This window comes from Lagenorhynchus albirostris, chromosome 5, assembly GCF_949774975.1.
Source record: "Lagenorhynchus albirostris chromosome 5, mLagAlb1.1, whole genome shotgun sequence".
Taxonomy (NCBI): domain Eukaryota; kingdom Metazoa; phylum Chordata; class Mammalia; order Artiodactyla; family Delphinidae; genus Lagenorhynchus; species Lagenorhynchus albirostris.
Genome location: NC_083099.1, coordinates 96,709,015 through 96,729,579, shown reverse-complemented (window position 1 = coordinate 96,729,579; position 20,565 = coordinate 96,709,015). Strand labels below are relative to the sequence as shown.

Genomic DNA, 20,565 nt, shown 5'->3' with positions numbered 1-20,565 from the left:
TCTGCCAGGATTCTGGAACTGGAGGTGAAGACCATGGCAAGTTTCTGAGTGACACCCCTTCTCTGCAAGCTGAGTTCTTGGCCAAGAGGTGGCTGCAGCCTGAGGTCTTCTCGGCCTTCCTCTCCTGTCACGGAACCGCCAGTTCATGAACAGAGACAAGGGCAGGCAGGGCCTCTGTCTTCTCAGCTCACTTGGCCCAACGTAGAACCTCTGTTCCACAGGTGGGAGCTGGGTGGAAGAAGGAACCCCCAGAGGTTCCTTCCTGGTTGAGAAGGAACCTCTCACTTGCTCAGGCCTTATCTCAGCAACAGGTAGCTGGGAAAAGGATGAGAAAAACTGACGGCCTGGACTTCCTGGGAGGACCACCCTGCAACCGGGAGCTGATGGGAGAGGGAGCCTGATATTCTAGGATGCAGCAGTCTGGCGTGGCGTTGCCACCTTACTGAGCTGAGACAGGGAAGGGAAGGAGTGGTCTTTGTTCAAATACCACAGGCGCAGGGCTTCCCTGGTGGTGCAGTGGTTAAGAGTCCATGCTCCCAATGCAGGGGGATCAGGTTCGATCCCTGGTCAGGGAACTAGGTCTCACATGCATGCCACAACTAAGGAGCCCACCTGCCGCAACCAGGACCCGGTGCAACCAAATATAAATAAATAAATAAATATTTAAAAAAAACACCACAGACACTTTTTAAAAAATTTATTTTATTGAAGTATAGTTGATTTACAATGCTGTATTCATCTCTATTGCACAGCAAAGTGATTCAGTTTTACATACATATATACATTCTTTTTCATGTTCTTTTCCATTCTGGTTTATTACAAGATATTGAATATAGTTCCCTGTGCTATACAGTAGGACCTTGTTGTTTATCCATCCTATATATACTATCCCTAACTACCACTCTCCCTCCTCCACCTCTCCTCCCCCTTGACAACCACAAGTCTGTTCTCTATGTCTGTGAGTCTTTTTCTGTTTCGTAGATAAGTTCATTTGTGTCATATTTTAATTCCACATATAAGTGATATCATATGCAAATACCACAGACTCTTGCCTTTCTTAGTGAATTCTCATAGATTCTTCTTGAACAGATGTTCCTCATTTGCTGTTTGCCCTTAGGACTATTTACAGACCCCTTAAATAGTTGTTTTTGTTTTCACAATTTTACAGTTTCGTTGGGAAACATATCGGCAGAGTACCTCATCTGTCGTACCAGAAGTCAATCCTCCAACTCATTTAAAAGATAATTTTATCTTGAAACAATCTCAAGCTTACAGAAAAATTACAAGTAGAATAAGTTTTGAGACATTTGAGAGTAACTTATCAACCTGATGCCACATCACATCTGAATTAAGTATTCTTATGAATAGGCACATTCTTTTACATAACTGCATACAGCCAGGAAATTAACATTGATAGGATACCACCATCTAATCTTTTTACCGCTTTCAAGTTTCACCAATTGCCTTACAGCAAAATAATCTGGTTCAGAATCATGTACTGCATTGTTGTCAGGTCTGGTTAGTCACCTTTAGTCTGGTACAGTTCTTCAGTCTTTGTGTGTGTGGGTGTGTGTGTGACCTTGACACTTTTGAATATCACAGGCCAGTTACTTGGTAGAATATCCCTCAATTTGGGATTGTCTAATGCTTCCTCATGATTAAAGTTATGCATTTTTGACAGAAATATCACATGATGTTATATTCTTCTAATTGCATTCTATATAAGTGGTACACAATTTTGATTTATCCTATTACTGACCATGATCACTTTGATTACTTGATTAAGGTGTCTGTCAGACTTCTCCCCCATGAAGTTTCTCTTTCCTCCTTTGTAATATTTTTTTATAAGCTAATGTATTTTATTTAGACCTCCAAATAGCTTTTTTTAAAGAATTATTGAGGTATAAAACTCACCCATTTTAAGTGTACATTTCTTTTTTTTTTCACAACTCACACACACACACACACACTGTATTTTATTTTTACAAGAGATAAACTGACACCAAGCATTGTAAATGGATGACCACAACAAAAGCAACAATGATTGCAATCACCAAACACGAAACACACTCACACTATGTCATAATATTGACATTCAGTCCAGGAATCCTCCACTGTAACAGCTCCCTCTCCTTTGTAATATTAATAAGTATTTTGTGGGGGAAACTATGGAAATGTCCTGCTCCTCTTCAACTTTACAATTTATTCCTTTTAAAAAAATATTTATTTATTTGGTTGTGCTGGATCTTAGTTGCAGCAGGCGGGCTCCTTAGTTGTAGCATGCAAACTCTTGGTTGCGGCAGGTATGTGGGACCTACTTCTGTAACCAGGGATCGAACCCGGGTCCCCTGCATTGGGAGCAGAGTCTTATCCACTGTACCACCAGGGAAGTCCCTCAATTTATTCTTTCATTTATTTGTATTACTGTTTGTGAAGAAAAGACTAATACAGCAGGTCTGAGCCTGCTACCTTAGAGTCCTGCTAGGAGGACTGTTAAGGCCAAAGTTTGACCTTTGGCTGGCAATTGGAAACTTGACTGGTAAACAGTTCCCTACTGATACAAAACCTTTCTTAAAAAGTGTGGCTCTCTGTGCTTAAACTCCTTATGCAAACAGTGTGGTTTATGCTGAACAACTGCTTTCCTTCCCGGAGTCTGGAATTTTGGAATGTGCTATGCAGAGGGTGCCTATGTGACCAGCACCAGTAAAAACTTTGGGTTCTGAATCTCTAATGAGCCTGCTGATAGATAACACTCCACACGTGTGTTGTCACAACTTATTGCTGGAGGAATTAAGCATGGCTCCACTGGGGTTCTTGGAAACTTACGCTTGTTTCCTCTGGACTTTGCCTTTTCCCTTCACTGATTTTGTCTTATATCCATTCTCAGTAATAAATCATAGCCATGAGTGTGTGTATTTGCTGGTTCCTGTGAGTGCTTTTAGTGAATCACTGAACCTGGGGATGGTTTTAAGGACTCCTGATAGTGGACTTACGATTTCCTATTTTCTTTGATGGTGTATAATCTGTTACTCTCATTATTATTATGCTCACTCAATTTGCCATGATTTGGCCAGTAGAAGTCCCTTCGAGGACTTCTGTGCCCTGTTGACATGTCCCCATCATTCTCTGAGCATCTAACTTGCTTTCTGACAGAAGATTTTCCAGACTCGTTTTGTACTTTTCCTGACCCAGCCCTGAAATTAGCCATTTCCCCAAGAAGCCCTAGTTTGTTCTATTGGGGAATGGCTTTTAGAAACCAATACTTAGTACTAGGTGTAATCATTTCTGGTGGGTATCACTGCTCCCAGGCCATCTCAATAAACAACTAGAGAATACATGCGTGTATACACAAACACTTATATACATATACACACATTTACATAGCATTTGTGTCTGACAACTGCCAGTTTAACCAATACTTCACATTTCATCATCTCCTTTTCTACCTTTGCGACGCCCTTCTCCGACAGCAAAAATGCTGGTTTTCAATATCCTTAGTGTTTACGTATTTCATCCTCTCTATATAACCAATCTCCCATTGCCTAGGTTGCCTTAACCTCCCACATGGACATCACCCCCTCTAACCCCACTTGATCTCTGACACTCCAATTCAGACCAATCCTCTACGTGGATGGAATGTTTCAGCACCAATTCTCTGACAGCTGGGTGTCCTACAATTCAATTCTGACATTACTACCCAGAGTTAGCACATACCCCATGAGTTAAGGCCTCAATTCCACAAGACTGCACCCACTTCAGATGCTAACAGCAGGTCTTGGATATCCCCAAACCACCCGCAATTCTGCCTGGCCAACTATAAATTTAGGGGCTTCTATGGAGCCCCCCCCCTCTGTGAGTCACTAGAACAACTCACAGAGCTCACTTAAAGCACTAAAGTTACAATTACAATTTTATTATAAAGGATACAACTCAGGGAGAGCCAAGTGGAAGAGACCCATAGGGCAACGACTGGGAGGGAGGGGTGCTGGAGCTTCTGTTCCTGTGGAGTTGGAGTGTGCCACCCACCCAGTACATCAATATGCTCACCAACCAGGAAGCTCTCTGAGCCTCTTCAAGTTTTTGTTGAAGTTGCATTGTATACAGTGCATAATTGGTTAAATTAATGAATTAATGGCCATAGTGAGTGAACTCAGTCTTCAGCTTCTCTCCCCTCCCTTGGAGGTCAGGGGGTGGGGCAGAAAATTTCAACCCTTTAATCACATGGTTGTTTTTTCTTCTGGCAATAAGCCCCCATGGTGAAGCCATCTAGCCCACCATGTGAATCTCAGATTTTCACTGAGACTGGAAAAAGACAAAGATGGCAAACACAACAGCTATTTAATATTGTACTAGAAGTCCTTGCAGAGTGCTAAGTAATAAGACCAACAGTACTTGGCAAGCATGTGAAGCAACCAGCACTGCTGAGTGTAAAATGGCACAGTTTCTTTGGAAAATATTTCGATATTATCTGCTTAAGTTGAACATCCTCAAATCCAAATGACTCAAATTCCACTCTTAGTTATGTACACAACAGAAATGCATGTTCATATATATACCAAGAGGATAAAAATGGGCCTTGCAGCATTCTTCATAACCCCAAACTGAAAATAACCCAAATATCTAACTGTGGTAGAAAGGTAAAGTTGTGGTATATTCACAGAAAGTAATGTTTTTTGTAGAGCACACAGAACACAGTAAGAATTCAAATGAGCACAATAAATCCAATCAACAAGGAAAGAATGGAAAAGAGAAGCAGGAATAAGCACGTATGAAGAACTAAGTGGAAATGCTAGTATAAGAAATACAAATTTTAAAATGAATTCAATAGATAATTCAATTAAAAAAACAGTTAAAGATGAAGTTGAGCAACTCCCATAAGGTTATCAGGAATGGAGAAAAAGGAGAGAATGAGACAGGTATTGAGGGTAGAAATAAAACCTTCTCTTAGAAATAAAGAAGTAACCAGAGGAGAAAAATATTTAAAGAAACAACACTATTTGTTTTCCAGGATTTGGAAAAGACTAACCTATAAATCTCTGCTAGAACAAACTCCTTTGAAATCATAGTGGGACTTCCCTGGTGGTCCAGTGGTTAAGACTCCACGCTCCCCATGCAGGGGGCCTGGGTTCAATCCCTGGTCAGGGAACTAGAGCCTGCATGCATGCTGCAACTAAGAGCCCGCAGGCCGCAACCAAGACCTGGCGCAGCCAAATAAATAAAAACTAAAAAAAAAAAGAAAATCGTAGTACTAAGACTTTAAGAAACGAAATGTCCTAGGGTCCCCAAATCAGAGGAAACTGAGTTGAAACTGTAGTAACCTTGTGATAGATGGGACTGCCAGTTTCAAAAGCGCTGGCTTTTGAAAGCCCAAAGGTGACAAGAGATCAGGATTTAGGTCCACAGAGATCGGAACTAAGAATTCCACACAAAGCTGGGTTGGAACCACTGAAGAGCTACACCTTCAGTGAAAGAACAAGCCAGAAAAAAACTCCATTCACCAACCCAGGCAAAGATATTTGTCTGTCCCAGACTGGGCACGAGGTGGGCAAACAGCCTCCCTTTAAGATTTAGAACAATGACCTTGTTCTCACACTGGTCTAAAGTTCAAATTTACAGTTGCTGGTCTAGGAAACCAGAGTTTGAGAAATTAATATGAAAATAGTGCCTAGCCATTGATACTCTTGGAACAATCTAACAAAAGCAAACATAAAACTGATCTGGGAGGACCGTTTTTCAACGTAGGCAGGTGGCACAGGATTCCAAAGATAAGGCCCTATTGGAGATGCGCTTATACTCTAACATTTATAAAACTCTGGAGAAATCCAATAAACAGCAGTATTCAACTTCAAAACTTCAGATAATAGACTATAAGACTGGTATATTTAAAATAATTAAACAAGTTATCTTTGCATCTTTGCTCTAAGCCTTTACAAACTATAACTATACATTTATAACATCAGGGGAGACAAAGACTTTTTTCGTTTATTTTCCAAACAGATGTAAAACCCCTGTTTAGGAACCTCCATGAAGATTATAGGTTTAAATTTCCTGATTCAATTATGAGTGGGAAGCATCATGCAGTTTATATCAAAGCTATTATTTTAAAAAAGACAAGACACTGAAGGTCTGGATTAACTCTAAATTTATCAGTTTAGGTAACCTTGTGAAATTATGTAAACAGCCAATGGCTTTTAATAAAACAGCAGTAACAAGCAGATTTAATCAGGAAGGAAGTCATCTGACAACAACAAATCAACGTGTGCTTCTAAAAATGAATTATTATAAACTAAATAATTTTCCCCATGGAAATAAAAAACTGAATTTTTGGAACCTTAACACTTATTTCTACACGTAATTTATGTAATTCTCTAAACACATTTAAATGATCCAAAGATGGCGGTTAATTGTACTACTTTTAATTTTGTGGTAAGATTAAGTGTAATAAGTCTTAATAGTATTATGTGTTCTGTCAATGGTTATTTTTTAATGTGTTCAATTCTCCTCCCCTTTAAAAATGGATTAACTCGGACTTCCCTGGTGGCGCAGTGGTTGAGAGTCCGTCTGCCGATGCAGGGGACACGGGTTCATGCCCCAGTCCGGGAAGATCCCACATGCCACAGAGCAGCTGGGCCCGTGAGCCATGGCCGCTGAGCCTGTGTGTCCGGAGCCTGTGCTCCACAACGGGAGAGGCCACAACAGTGAGAGGCCCACTTACCGCAAAACAAACAAACAAACAAACGGATTAACTCAATAACATATCAAATAACAGCAACTGATTTATGAGCTGAAAATAGTGACAAGCTCAACTCCAAAGCTTATGCCTTAAACAAGATTCAACATCTTTTATTTACATATTTATGACATACATTAATGGGTCTTATACAATTAACTAAATCTAATAACAATGGTGACAAGGGAACATAAAGACACAATTCCAAATTTTTGTCAGGTTGAAATACATTTTCACTAACTGAAAGATATGATAAACAAGCAGCCATTATAAAGTTACAGACTGTATGTTAATCCACTTAAAATTGAAAGTCAGCCACACAGCTATCAAAACAATGGGAAATTTGCAAATGCAAATATTACATATACAGGTACAATGCATGCATGGCATCACATTTATTCTTCATCTTTTAAGCCACTTTTAAAGTAAACTGGAATACGCATCTTAATAATATATGTACATCAAGGCACATTCTTTTCTTGTGCTTTAGGAATGACTTACATGTGATCTGCTTGTATCTTAATTTTACAACTTATATTAGCTTCTAATACTTAGAAGTTTAATTTTAACAATTACAGCTTGAGTGGTAGTTTCCCAGGAGAGAAATGTGGCATCTCCCCGTGGCTATTTTGAAAAACGAGAAAACTGGATAGCTTAAAGAGGTGGGAATTTAAAAATCAAACACACAAATTAATTTAACTTTCAGGCAACTTTTAAAAAGAATTTAATTTTAACAATTTGGTGGGCCATAATCAATTTCTTTAAGTAGTATACTGTAATGAGGGCTGAAGAATTTTCAATATTCTGAAATTACTTAACAATTACATGGTATCCACAGGACCGCTGTAGATGTCTATATTGCTATCCTACTTCTAAACTGCAGTTCTTCAACAAAATTGAACAATTAAACATGATACAAAAGCTGCAAACATACCAAACCTAGTTTTAACTTTTTTCCCATTTATCATCTTATGTAATCATGGAGAAATTTCCCATCAACAGTTTAATAACAATGTTCTTTGCTCATGGTCAATTTACTTGCCTTGAAGGATAGTAGAGTAAGGCTTTAATAGGCATTTCATGCATTTTAATGGCATTTTAAAAAATCAGCTATTCATTTAGGGGTTCCCCATATAGATTAAGTACACTGTGCAAACTTGATTACAACATGTAACTCATTAAGTGCTTTAAAATAAAGAATCCCTGACTTTATAAGGGGTTAAAATAAATAGTAAGTCAAGAATCACAGATCTGAAGCATTTAAAAAAATGTAATATACTTATGCATCGCACTAAAACGTTTTATATTAGAATTTTTAAACCATAAACAAGGCAAATGAAATCACAGAACCTCTATATTTTGAGAATAAAAGAGAAGAAAAGCCAATTAGTACAGCCTTTTAAACTCAAAGTATATAATAATGTCAAAATGCAAATGAAACTGTACGGTTTTTAATTTATTTAGTACAGTTCTTTATAAACATTAATTCATAAAAAGTATACCATGATAATCCACTGCCATCAAACAGATTTGTTTTCAATTTCTTTACAGTAAATGGACTTTTCTACAGAACCCATTAGCCAGACAAACCGTTTAGAAATGTTAAAACACCACCAAAACAGCCCAGAGCCTTGATGTACAAACTCTAGGCAGACAGCCACATAGTACTGTAAACAAATGTTCTGTGAGTTCAGTTTATGTGAGATGTCCCTTCTGTTCATCTCGATTACTACATTCACTCTGTTTCTGAAATATGGGCCACCTCTACTTCAACAGTTTGAATAGCTTCTGCAACTTCAGACAGCTTCTGTCCTTGCTGTTGTGCTAACACATAGTTAACCACTTGCATAATACTTTGGTCAGAAAGTGTAGATACTGACGGACATTCTTCAGTAGCTGCAACAGCTTCGAGAGCTTCCATAGTTTCTCCTGTCACTACCACAGTTTCAAGTTCTTGAGGACCGCTGTTTTCTTGTTCCTGCATATCTGCTGTTAAGATGCTAACAGCATGCTCCACTTGAGTTCCTTGGTTATGAAACTGAAGGGTATCTTTTTCCAGCATAATTTTGCAAGGCACATAATCTCTGTGGAATTTAGTCATATGTTTACGGAGTGTTCGAGCATCTATGTAGGCTTCACTACATACCGGACAGACATAGGGCCGTTCACCTGTATGTGTTCTGACGTGGCGTTTTAGAGATCGGGCATCAGCCCAAGCTACTCCACATGTTAAGCACTCAAATGGCTTAACTCCTATTAAAAAAGAAACAAGAGAGGTGTATGTGTGGTGAGGTCCAAGTACCAAAATATATTACAGCTGCCTGATAAATAATGCTTTTCTTTTAAGTACAGTAGCCCATAAACGTTTCTATCTTGACTATGGCGGTCTTTTATTTAGAACCAAATGGTTTCTCTTAGAATAAAGCAGATTCTGGACATAATCTCTCTAAAGATGTTCCTATTGATAGAAGTTACTGAGAGACAATCCTGAGGTTCTGTGAATAGTCTCTTTTAGCCTTCACAGCAATCCTATAATCCTAGGATAAAAAACCAGAAACTTCAAGTAGTCCATTCCAGCATAAAAATATTGATATAGAGTATTAAGCTCACTAAAACAGGAATCTATCTATCTACACAACAATTAGGTAGTCAGGTTCAGGATCACCTCTATCACTTGAATAAATCTTCCACAACATGGGATTAATCTCTTATTAAGGAAAGCGAGATAATAGGCAAGAGGAATGGTAAAAGGAGAATCACTACTGGACTGGCTTTTATTCTACTGAAAGTTTTATATTTTTATATATATATATATATATATATATATATATATATATATATAAAAAACTATATGAAGTATAGTTACCTCCATGGTTGTTCATGTGTCTCCTATACTCTCTCAGCTGAGTGAATTTTCTTCCACATTGTTCACACACCCGTTCCAGGTTTTGCTTTGCTCTTCCTTTTTTTCCATGGGTAGCTTTCTTTACATGCCTTCTGAACAATGCCTTTTCATAAAATTCTTTGCCACATATATTACACCTAAAATAAAGGAAAACCCCAAATTATTTTTTCCAAAGCACCAGAATCCATAATAATTAATCCAAGTACATTTATATCTTAAGTTTAGATCCTCCTCAGATTTACCCACCTGTAAGGCTCAGTGACAGAGTGAGACTTCACATGGGAATACCAATCTTTCTTCCAACTATAGCACTTATCACAAAATTGGCACTGGAATGGCTTCACACCAAGATGTTTGTTCATGTGCTGGCGAAGATCTCTAGCTTCAAAGAAACTTTTCTCACATCTGCAATAACAAAGTTCATTCACCCAACTGGATCATCTTATTCTTTTAAAAGAAGTTTCCAGGAACTCAGTATATTCTTGGGTTTCTAGAACTCCACAAGATGATCCCAATTTAAAACAAAAACAATTCTTACTATTCCAATCTTGCATCAAGGCTACAGGGTCTTAAGTTCTTTTAGCTGCAGAGTACTAGAAACATTTTAGAAAGAATCCTGCACAGCTCCCAAGGGTTATCATAGGTGTTATTATTTTCTGTCTCCTCCTCAACCCCATCTGATCTCCCCTTTTTACATCCCTTTTCACCCTCTCCCAGTCTCTGTCCATCTATTGGAAGTAGGCCTCACTCTTGACCATAAGGATGGAGCAACTGACTTAGGCCTAGGTCAATCAGAGCACAGCATTCTCTTAGCCATAGTGATCGATTCACAGAAAACCAAATGCCTTAACCAGATCCAATGGTAGCGAACATCAGGGCTTTTATAGGAACTACGAGAAAAGCAGCTTGACAATCTGGGAGTTGAGAGGATGTAAGGCTGAAATCATTGCCACTGCCTTGTCCATACGGAGTCTCAGAGACATCAAGTGCTAATGAATCTGAAACCAGTTTACATTAAACTATTCAGACTCCTAGATTCGACTTTCATTCAAGTCAGTTTATTTTATTTTTAAATTTTTAAGAATAAATTTATTTATTTGTTTTTATTATTGCCTGTGTGGGTCTTTGTTGCTGTGCGCGGGCTTTCTCTTTGTTGAGGTGGGACTACTACTTTTTTGTGGTGCGCAGGCTTCTCATTGTGGTGGCTTTTTTTGTTGTGCAGCATGGGCTCTAGGCGCACGGGCTTCAGTAGTTGTGGCACGTGGGCTCAGTAGTTGTGGCACACAGGCTTAGTTGCTCTGCGGCATGTGAGATCTTCCCGGACCAGGGCTCGAACCCATGTCCCCCGCATTGGCAGGCGGGTTCTCAACCACTAAGCCAGGGAAGCCCTCAAGTCAGTTTAAATTGGGTTTTCTTATACTTGCAACTAAAAATGTATGAATAATAAACTATCTTTGTTTTAAAATAAGACTGATTATAGAGTGACATCAGCATATAGGGCAGAGTAGGTAACTCCAAAAGCCCATCCCTACATGAAAGCAGTAAACAAATGGGCAAAAACTGTCAGAATCAATTTTATTGGACCTCTGGAAACTAATTAAAAGTTTACAGTGACCAGGTAAATATTTAATCAAGAAAGCAATTGCTGAATCTTGGTAAGAGAGCTCTGTGGCATTTCAACTCACCCTGGCCCCATCCCCGGGCTCCTCAGCTCAGCAGACAGACTGCACTCCTGCTACGGGTCCCTAGTACCAGAGGAACTTATTCTCACAGAGCTGTAGTTGTTCTGAGCTATCTGATGACTTCTTGAGGTTACCCCTCAAAGGGTCTGCTTGTATTTACCCTAACTCTTCCAGGGCTGAGGACTCGGGGAGGGGTGGGGAGTACAGAGGAGCAGATGGCTGGAAACACTTACAGGCAAATGTATTAGCCACAGCTGCTGGGGCAAGGAACAGCAGTTTGGTGCAAACAATATCCAAACCAAAAGCCTGTGAGGAAAAGGCTGGAGACCGAGATGTTTTGGGGAATGAGAGCTTTGAAAAACTCTCACATATTCCCAGGAATCTAGAAGTCCAAATATCTGCCCAGTGCTGGGCACATGCTCAGAAAAGACCCGAAAAGGCTCTATACTCTCACCAACGGCTGACTCTGTACAAACAGAAAGAGAAGACCAAGGCAGAATTGTAAACTGCCTGGCCTGAGTATTGAAGGCATTCTGGAATTAGTGGTGATGCTCACACAACACCGTGAATGTACTGAAAGCCACTAAACTGAACACTTTAAAATGATGAATGTTATGTTCTATGAACTTTACTTCAATTATAAAAAAGATTTCAAGAGGCTTTGGAAAATGAAAAGAGGGAAAAAGGAATCTGAAGAAGGGAGAAATGAGCAGAGGGCCAAGTACTTCCGAGGAACTGCCTAAGAAGAATCTCTGGCTGGCACCAAGGGACCCTTCTTTCCTACAGTCCCTACTGTAGGAAAGAACTGGTTGCACATTTGAACAACTTCTTTAAATCATTTAAAATGAGTGATTTGTATGGTATGAAATTTGTGTCTAAATAAAACTGTTACATAAATAAATAGGAACATCTAGACAAAAACAAACTGATAAAATCAAGAGTAAACAAATAACAGTTTAATGTTATCTTCAAGTATTCTGCTTTTTCAGTTTTACTGAGGTGTAACTGACAAATAAAATTGTCAGATATTTAAAGTGTATACTGTGATGATTCAGTACATGTACACACTGTGAAAGGAATCCTCCCACTTGTTAACACACCCATCACCTCACATATATATACGTGTGTGTATAATTACATATGAATATTCAAGTTCCTACTCTCTTAGCAGAATTCAATCATATTATACAGTGTTATCAACTATAGTCACCTCAAATATTTTCTTTTGAAACAACTTTCAAATAAACTGAGTAAGAACACAAGGAAATTAATTGAATGGTTCACATATTAAATACTTACTGAGTACAATGATAGCCTCGAACTTCAGGCTTTGGTTGGTGTTTCTTTAGGTGCTTGCTGAGCCCAGAACCCCTGTGAAAAGACTTTCCACAAACTGAGCAAAGGTACTTGGACTCTCCTATAAAAAATAAAAACCATGTCACAAATCCAGCAATCAGGTGCTCTTCCAACAGAATGCTTTACGTTGTATTTCAGAAGTTATTTTATCAAGTGGGCACGGAAGCTGTAACATGTGGCATCCACCTTCTAAGAATAACAAACTATGTCAAAATCCCTATTTTCTCTCAACCAGAGTACTAGAGAGGCTACTACTACTACCCACAGAATGTGACAGGCTTGCATGATCATCTGGATTATAACAGTGTAGAGTTGTATACAAGTTCTAGAGCAGATTATCTACCCTTCATCAGCCATTTTCCACATAACTGCTTTAAACACCTGAAAATAAGTATATGTGGACTAAAAGTTCTAATAAAATTATAAGCCACATACCATGCTGACAGTTACATCTGTCTACTGCTTAACTTTTTAAAAGCAAGACCATTTCCTTAGGTGCCTGGATTTAATACTCAGTACACATTTTTCTGCACTGACTGAAACAAAATTTTTACACAAATAAGATAGCTCTAAAACTAGATTATAAGAACAACTTTTAAACTTTACTCTAAAAAAAAACACAAAAAAACAAAAAAAACCTTTACTCTCATTAATAAAAAACTGCACACATACAGTCATCTTACAGCATAATCAATATACTAGTAAATTAATAGTATATAACATGTAACTATGTCAATATAAGTTTCTCATTACCTGTGTGAATACTCATATGTTCCTGAAGACTCCGTTTGGTAACAAATGACTTAACGCATAGTTCACACTGGAACTGCTTCTGTGATTGATGGAGACTCTGGTGTAATTTTAGACCGTGCTTGTAGATGAAAGTCTTTCCACAGACCTAAGAGAGCACAGGTGTTTAAACCAGTAAAACAGGAAAAGAGATAAGGGCTGTTTCTGAAGAATGAGGACACAGAATCTACTATGCTATTTTAAATTAAAAACTTAAATTATAAACAAAATGACAAAGTTAAAGTTGATACAAGGGCCAAGGATTTTAGCTGGCTGATCATCTTCTGATTCAGTAGTTAACCAATATTGCTATTTTTCTTACACCCATGAGATCACTAGAAGAACTCAAAACAGTACGCAAAAAAACCTCATACTGTCCTTTGTGAGACTGGTAAACAATATATCTTATATTAAAAGAGACATGGGAGCTTAATCAAGAACAATATACTCAACTCCTGCTATACCAACTAGAACAGTGCTTCTTAAACTCTCTATGATGAAGAACCAGTTTTTTTCTTTCCCCAATCTATTAGGGAGAGATTTTTGTTAAACACAATGAAAATGTCACAGTATCAAATTACCATGACAGTTTCTACATGCTACTCTCCATCTTTGCACTTATCTTTTATGGACCACACATTTTGAGTAGTGCTACACCAGAAGACCAGAGGCCGAATTAACACTTAGTTTTTAAATATATGAATAAAATGATGCTTAGGACTTGGCTTCAAAATAACTGAAGGGAGGGGGAAGTAAGGGAGTGAGAGACAGTACATATAAAATACAACTGACCACAGATAACCAACAAGGACCTACTGTATAGCACAGGGAACTACACTCGATATCTTGTAATAACCTATAATGGAAAAGAATCTAAAAAAGAATGAATGGATGAATGAATAAATAAATAAATGAATCACTTTGCTGAACACCTGAAACTAACACAACATTGTAAATCAACTATATTTCAATAAAAATTAAAAAAAAATCCCACAATTGACCATGTGTTGATAACTATTAAAGCTGGGTGAAGAGTACATGAGGGTTTATTCTACTCTCTTACATTCTTTTTTCTTATAATACGAAGCTTAAGAAACGAAAGAGAGAGAGAAAAACATTAAAAATTTCACTGGTTCCAAAACTGTTTATTAATAAAAATAGTGGGTCATCCTTATATGCAAGGCTATAAGTGCTACTAGAAATTTTTCACTGTTGCAAATAGCCCAAAGCTGGCTTATCACAGGATTCTTTACCCAGGAATCACATTTTGGCATTTAGTCTTCAGCTCTAGAGAAGGACACATAGCTTAGGCAGAATTTCTACTAAGACGTGTTTAACTCACAGGTTCCTTCCCAAGCCAGGTTGGTCCTACTGAACGTTAAGGGATGACTGAGATGATGAATTGGTTATTCTCACCCTGTATCGCTCTGAATCCTAGCAAGTTTCCCGAACATCCTAAATAGATTAATTTCAAGTTACAACTTCAGCCAAATTAAAGAACAGAACTGGGAATCACCCTTGACCTAGACAACAAACTGAAAAAGTTATGGACTTCCTGTGACATTTTACCAAAGTGATGTGACGCCAGAATCAACCAGTCTTATCACCAGTTATGTTCCAATCTTCTTTAAATAACAAAATAAATATAATGGCTTTACCTGGCATGCATGTGGTTTTACCCCTGTGTGCTTTAACATATGTATTCGAAGAGAATATAATTTAGGTAATGTCCTTCCACATATCGAACATATAAATTCGCGTTTGGTTCTGCCCTTCTCAGATGATGATCCTGATGCCTCATTAGGTGCAGAACTGGAAGAGGATGAAGTAGGTGCATCTTTCCTGGTATGTCGAATAAGGTGTGCTCTCAAGGAGGCACTGTACTGAAACTGTTTCTTACACAACTAAAAGAAAAAGTAAACAAAATTCTGCCTGAATATATTTCCATCACAAATGTTAAGTGAAACTCAACTTGTACTTCAACATTCCATATCTTTGTTACAATTATATCACTCAATAAACATATATACTATGTAAAAGACAATATGCTAGGTACCACACTATAGAAATGAAAGGGACAGACCCAGCCTCTACTCTGCAAAGATTTATAATCTAACCACAAAAACAGGATTTATATGTAAATAGGTGAAAGATCAATACTTAGGAAGAGGGAATAATCAGAGTATAAGGAAAGGCATCATCACCGAGGCTGGGTGTTGAAGGAATGGTAAGACACAGACAAAGACAAGAATACTATTATTATATGAGTACTAACAGTTGTTAGGAAGAGCAAAAATAGGGGCTGGAAAAAGTAGGAAGATAAAACTGTGATAGTCCTTGGGTTTTACCCTGTACTTGTTGAGTATTCCTGAAAGCTTCTGTTCTTTATTTTAAAATCAGAGTTATTTATAGTCATGATCTACAAAACTTTTTTTTAATAAGTAAAACTGGCCTCTTGGTTCACTACTCTACTTTTTTGACTCTTTCTTAATGATTATCTTTGTAATTCTGAGTAATATGAATAATAGGAAGTGACCCTCTCCTTTACCTCTCCACTCTCTACACGTACATGATCCTTCCCATTACCATACTTTCTCAATACAGCTTTATGATCATTTTGATGAGATCAATTTCAGTGCTTACATTATCTGGATGACATACATGTTATTACAGCTGGACCATACAGACAGTATGAGTCTCTTTCCTTTCCTTTCGTTTCCTTTTCTGTTTTATTTATCTTTGTATTTACTGCTAATTCATCATCAAACCTTTCTCTCAACTGTCTATTGGGAGAAGGTTTAAAACATCACCTTGTGGGAGATCGCTGTCAAAGCACTACGTTGGTGTTCCAGACTGGGGCGGTTGTTTCCCACGCTTGGACTCTACAGATTGGACCCCATGTTTCCCGTTTCCCATGTCTTGCTCATTTTAGAGGACTACCTCTGCCGACAGCTTCCTGAGAAAGGGAGTTTGGGAGGTAAAACTTTGCAGACCTTGCATGTCTGAAACTGTTCTTATTCTACCATCATAAATATAGTTTGAATACTGATTCCAAGTTAGAAATCATTTCCTTTTATAATATTAAAGATATTGTGCCTTTGTCTTCTAACTTGCACTGTTGCTGCTGAAAGGCCTGAAGCTATTCTGACCCTTATCCTTTCTCTCTTGTAATTTATAAGATTTTCTTTGTACCTTGATTCTGAAATTTCATAATATATCTTGGTATAGATTTATTTTCACCCATGATTCTGGACATTCAACGCACCCTTTTAACAAGGAAACTTCTATTTTCAAGTTCTCAAATTTTTTTTCATTGCATTAGTGATTTCTTTCTCTCCATGCTGTTTGGAATTATCTGGATATTAGAAGACAACCTAGACCAATCCTCTAAAATTTCTTTCACTCCCATTTTTACCTTGTCTTTTGCTTTATTTTCTGGGTGATTTAGTCAATTGTATTTCCTAACTTTTCTATATGTGTTATTATGTATTTTATTCCTAAGAAAAACTCTTCTGTTCTCTTGATGTGTCCTTTTAAAAACACAGTACATGGTTATTGTTTTACTGATGTAATTGTTTTATTTATCTCTAATATAAATCATAGTTTGTGGTTTGGGTTGTGTGTGGGGGGGTGTTTGAGTTTTCTTTTAACTGCATAGTATTGGATTCCTCAAAGTTGTTTTTTTGCTTCAAATATTTGTGAGTCTATATACCTGATGTCTATTCACATTTCAAAATAAGACATTTAAAAACCGATTGGAACTTGTGTGTAAGCAGAGGAGTAAACTATTAACCACAGGCTTTAATGAGCAGTATCTTTAGATCTTTTGTTATCAGACTTCGGATTTCTCACCTTTAAGAAATCCTTCTATTTTAAGATTAAGGGCTTGGTTGTTAATATTCTGGAACTTGAGTAGGGAAAGAGAGCTTGAAAGGATTCAATATTCAGTATATATGCTTTTACCTTCCCTTGTTTGGTATATAGTACATTCACCCTCATTATTCACAGTGTTCCCTAGAGCAGTGGTGGGTTTTATCTTTTTCAGAGAGTAGAAGATGGATTTTTGGCTGAAGGCATGGTGGTAGTGATTTACTTACTTCTTAGAAAGACTTTCTAGGGACTTCCCTGGTGGCAAAGTGGTTAAGAGTCCGCCTGCCAATGCAGGGGACTCGTGTTTGAGCCCTGATCCAGGAAGATCCCACATGCTGTGGAGCAACTAAGTCTGTGTGCCACAACTACTAAGCCTGTGCTCTAGAGCCTGCATGCCACAACTACTGAAGCCCGTGCGCCACAACTACTGAAGTCTGCACACCTAGAGCCCATGCTCTGCAACAAGAGAAGCCACCGCAGTGAGAAGCCGGCGCACCACAATGAAGAGTAGCTCCCGCTAGCCGCAACCAGAGAAAGCCCATGTATAGCAATGTAGACCCAACGCAGCCAGAAAAAAAACCAAAACAGACTTTCTAACAACCAGACTCATCTCTACTTTCAAGGTAGCTAGTACCATTAATTTCTGAGCCTTTTGGTAGTTCTGCAATACAATTTAGATTGATTCTTAGCTTTCCACACTGAAAGCCTGGGAATGAGCCCTTTCAAATCTGCTGAATCAATGACTCCATCTAGGGACTTCCCTGGCAGTCCAGTGGCTAAGACCCTGTGCTTCCACTGCAGGTTCTATCCCTGGTTGGGGAACTAAGATACCGCATGCCGCATGGGGCAGCCAACAAACAAACAAAAAACACTCCATCTATTTATCAGAATCCAGAATTTAGTTGCTAAGGTCTCCTGTTCTTTTTGCCTTTCTATGAGCTTTTTAAAAAGATCGTTTTACTGTTGTCTTACTAGGGTATCAAGAAGAAGCAGACGTAAATATTTTTTGGCAAGAACATGACATGTACAAATCAGAAGATAACTCTTACGGCAATGTAAGGGAGACAGAGAGAAGAGAGAACACAAATGGCAGGATAATAATGAAGCAGTAAATTGGATTCTATTTATAATGAAGTTATAGCCACCTATAATTAGCTTTCCAGATACTTACTGGACACTTGTAATCTCTAGCTCTTTCATGTTTCAGTATGTGCTTTATAAGAGCATATCGTCTCTGAAAAACCATTCCACATTCCCCACATTTATGGGATGCTTCTTCTTCGGTATTCTCTTTAGCATCCCTTTTTGGTTGTTTCATCTTTTTTCCTCTTTGAACTAATTTCTGAGCCACCTAATTAAAGAACAGAAAACACAATCTAAATAAACTAACTATCTCAAATTCACATTATCTTAATATTGGTATTTAAAACATTAAATTGCTTTCCTGCATCCACTCCCCTTCCCCCCAAGATAATTATCACCATAAGTTTAACTGCAGAATGTTTTCAACTTAAAGCTAAAACTACAAAGGTAAACTCTTTTTTCATCATACCTGTTGAACTGCTGACTTGGAAATGGCTTTCCGTTTCTGCAGCTTCTTCTCCATCCCTTTGTGTAGTCGGATATATCCTCCTTCGTTAACAGAACGCTGCCGAAGCCTGCTTCTGTAAGTATCATCATCATCGGGACTATGGTCTGTCTGTGCTGTCGGTTCAACTAGATTTTCCTGATCTTTTAAAGACTGGCCAAGCTTCTGCCTATGCTCTGAGATATCTTCAGCACAGATATCCTCTGTTGCTGTATCATTTCCCATATTACTGTTTTCTGGAGAGCTACTGATTACATTCTCTTTTGAAAGCTTAGGATGAGTATTAGAGACTGTGCCATCTTCTCTGCTGTTTAAAGTTTCTAGTTCTGTCTGGCTGTTTTTTGTTCCTAAATCAACAGACTCCATTTCAGGATGGGAATCAGTTACACAGCCTACAGGTGACAGAGCAGCTTCGGTCTGTGAAGAAACCTGGGGCTCAGGCTGTTGTCCTAGCTCTCCATTCTGCTCTGGCAATTCTCCATTCACCAGCAGTACAATTTCACAATCCCCAAGTTCAGTGGATAAAGTTGTTGTGGTTCCCTCGTTGTTAGCCACAGGAGGTGCTGTACCTCCATTTTGTTCTGGTAAGTCCTGCGTAGATGTAACTGTTTGTACCTCACCCTTCTTATATACTGTTAGCTGCTTCTCTTCCATTAGTTTATGTACACTTTCACAGATTTCTAAAACTTCTGACATGAAAAGATGACGAGCCAAGATGGCTACATCAGCCATGCTACAGAAGTCAAAACTTAGCACAGAAGTATAGGCAAATTCCAGTAAAGGAAGGAAGCTTGCCTTACAAAAGCCTATGCGAAACAAGAAAGATGAAAGACAAAAAAGTCAAATCACCACTAAAACACCTTGTAGAAACAATTACTGTATAATTATGACAATATAAAATAGAATATAAAGGCAAATATGACCATTTATTCTGCAATTAAATATCCTGGATTTGTTTTGAGTTCTGGTTGCTTATTAAGCCTTGACTAACTAACTTCTATGAGCCGAGTCTCTCAATACCTAAAATAGAAAATAATATCACACTTACTGCCTCAAAGAGTTGTTGTAAGGCAGTCATTTTCAAAATGTACTCCTTAGAACCCCGGGGGTTCCTCAAATTCCCCTCAAGAATCATCTGCTGGAGAATGGAGGGTAAAAAAAGAGAGGGAGGCAGGTGAGTAGGCAGGGTTCAACCAACCTGTCCCCTAACCTCACTGCAATAAGTATAGCTGTATATTTTAATAATAGAAGTCCATATAAAAATTTGACTGTAAACAGAGGGTTCTACTATTAAAAACTTTAAAACAAGGTCTACAGCAGAGGGTCAGCAAAATTTTTCTGTATAGAATTAGATAATAAAGATTGCAGGCCATAAAGTGTCTGTTGCAACTACTTAATTCTGCCATTGTAGCTGGAAAGAGAAGCCATATATTATAATATGTATACAAATGGGCATGGCTATGGTACAATACAACTTTATTCAGAAAAAGGGAGGGAAAGGAGGACTGGCGGTCTTTGGGTTATAGTTTGCTTATCTTTGTTCTAAGGAATAAGACAATTACTATACACATGAGGTATTAGGTTCTCATTTTATGTGAGAAAATAAGATCAGTTTATTTCTAAGTTCTCAGTACTTCACTTTCGA

General features: G+C 38.1%; 1 protein-coding gene across 1 annotated transcript in view; it reads right to left on the bottom strand.

Moving 5' to 3' along the window:
- Window positions 1-6,415: 6,415 nt before the first annotated feature.
- Window positions 6,416-20,565, bottom strand: part of ZBTB11 (zinc finger and BTB domain containing 11) — a 38,199-nt gene continuing 24,049 nt past the window's right edge. Inside the window, exons 4-11 of the mRNA XM_060150662.1 lie at window positions 18,885-19,726; window positions 18,504-18,683; window positions 15,121-15,366; window positions 13,427-13,571; window positions 12,617-12,734; window positions 9,882-10,040; window positions 9,597-9,772; window positions 6,416-8,983 (exon numbers count right to left, since the gene is read on the bottom strand). Coding sequence (XP_060006645.1) covers window positions 8,466-8,983; window positions 9,597-9,772; window positions 9,882-10,040; window positions 12,617-12,734; window positions 13,427-13,571; window positions 15,121-15,366; window positions 18,504-18,683; window positions 18,885-19,726 — 2,384 coding nt within the window. The 3' untranslated portion in view covers window positions 6,416-8,465. The remainder of the gene's footprint in view (window positions 8,984-9,596; window positions 9,773-9,881; window positions 10,041-12,616; window positions 12,735-13,426; window positions 13,572-15,120; window positions 15,367-18,503; window positions 18,684-18,884; window positions 19,727-20,565) is intronic.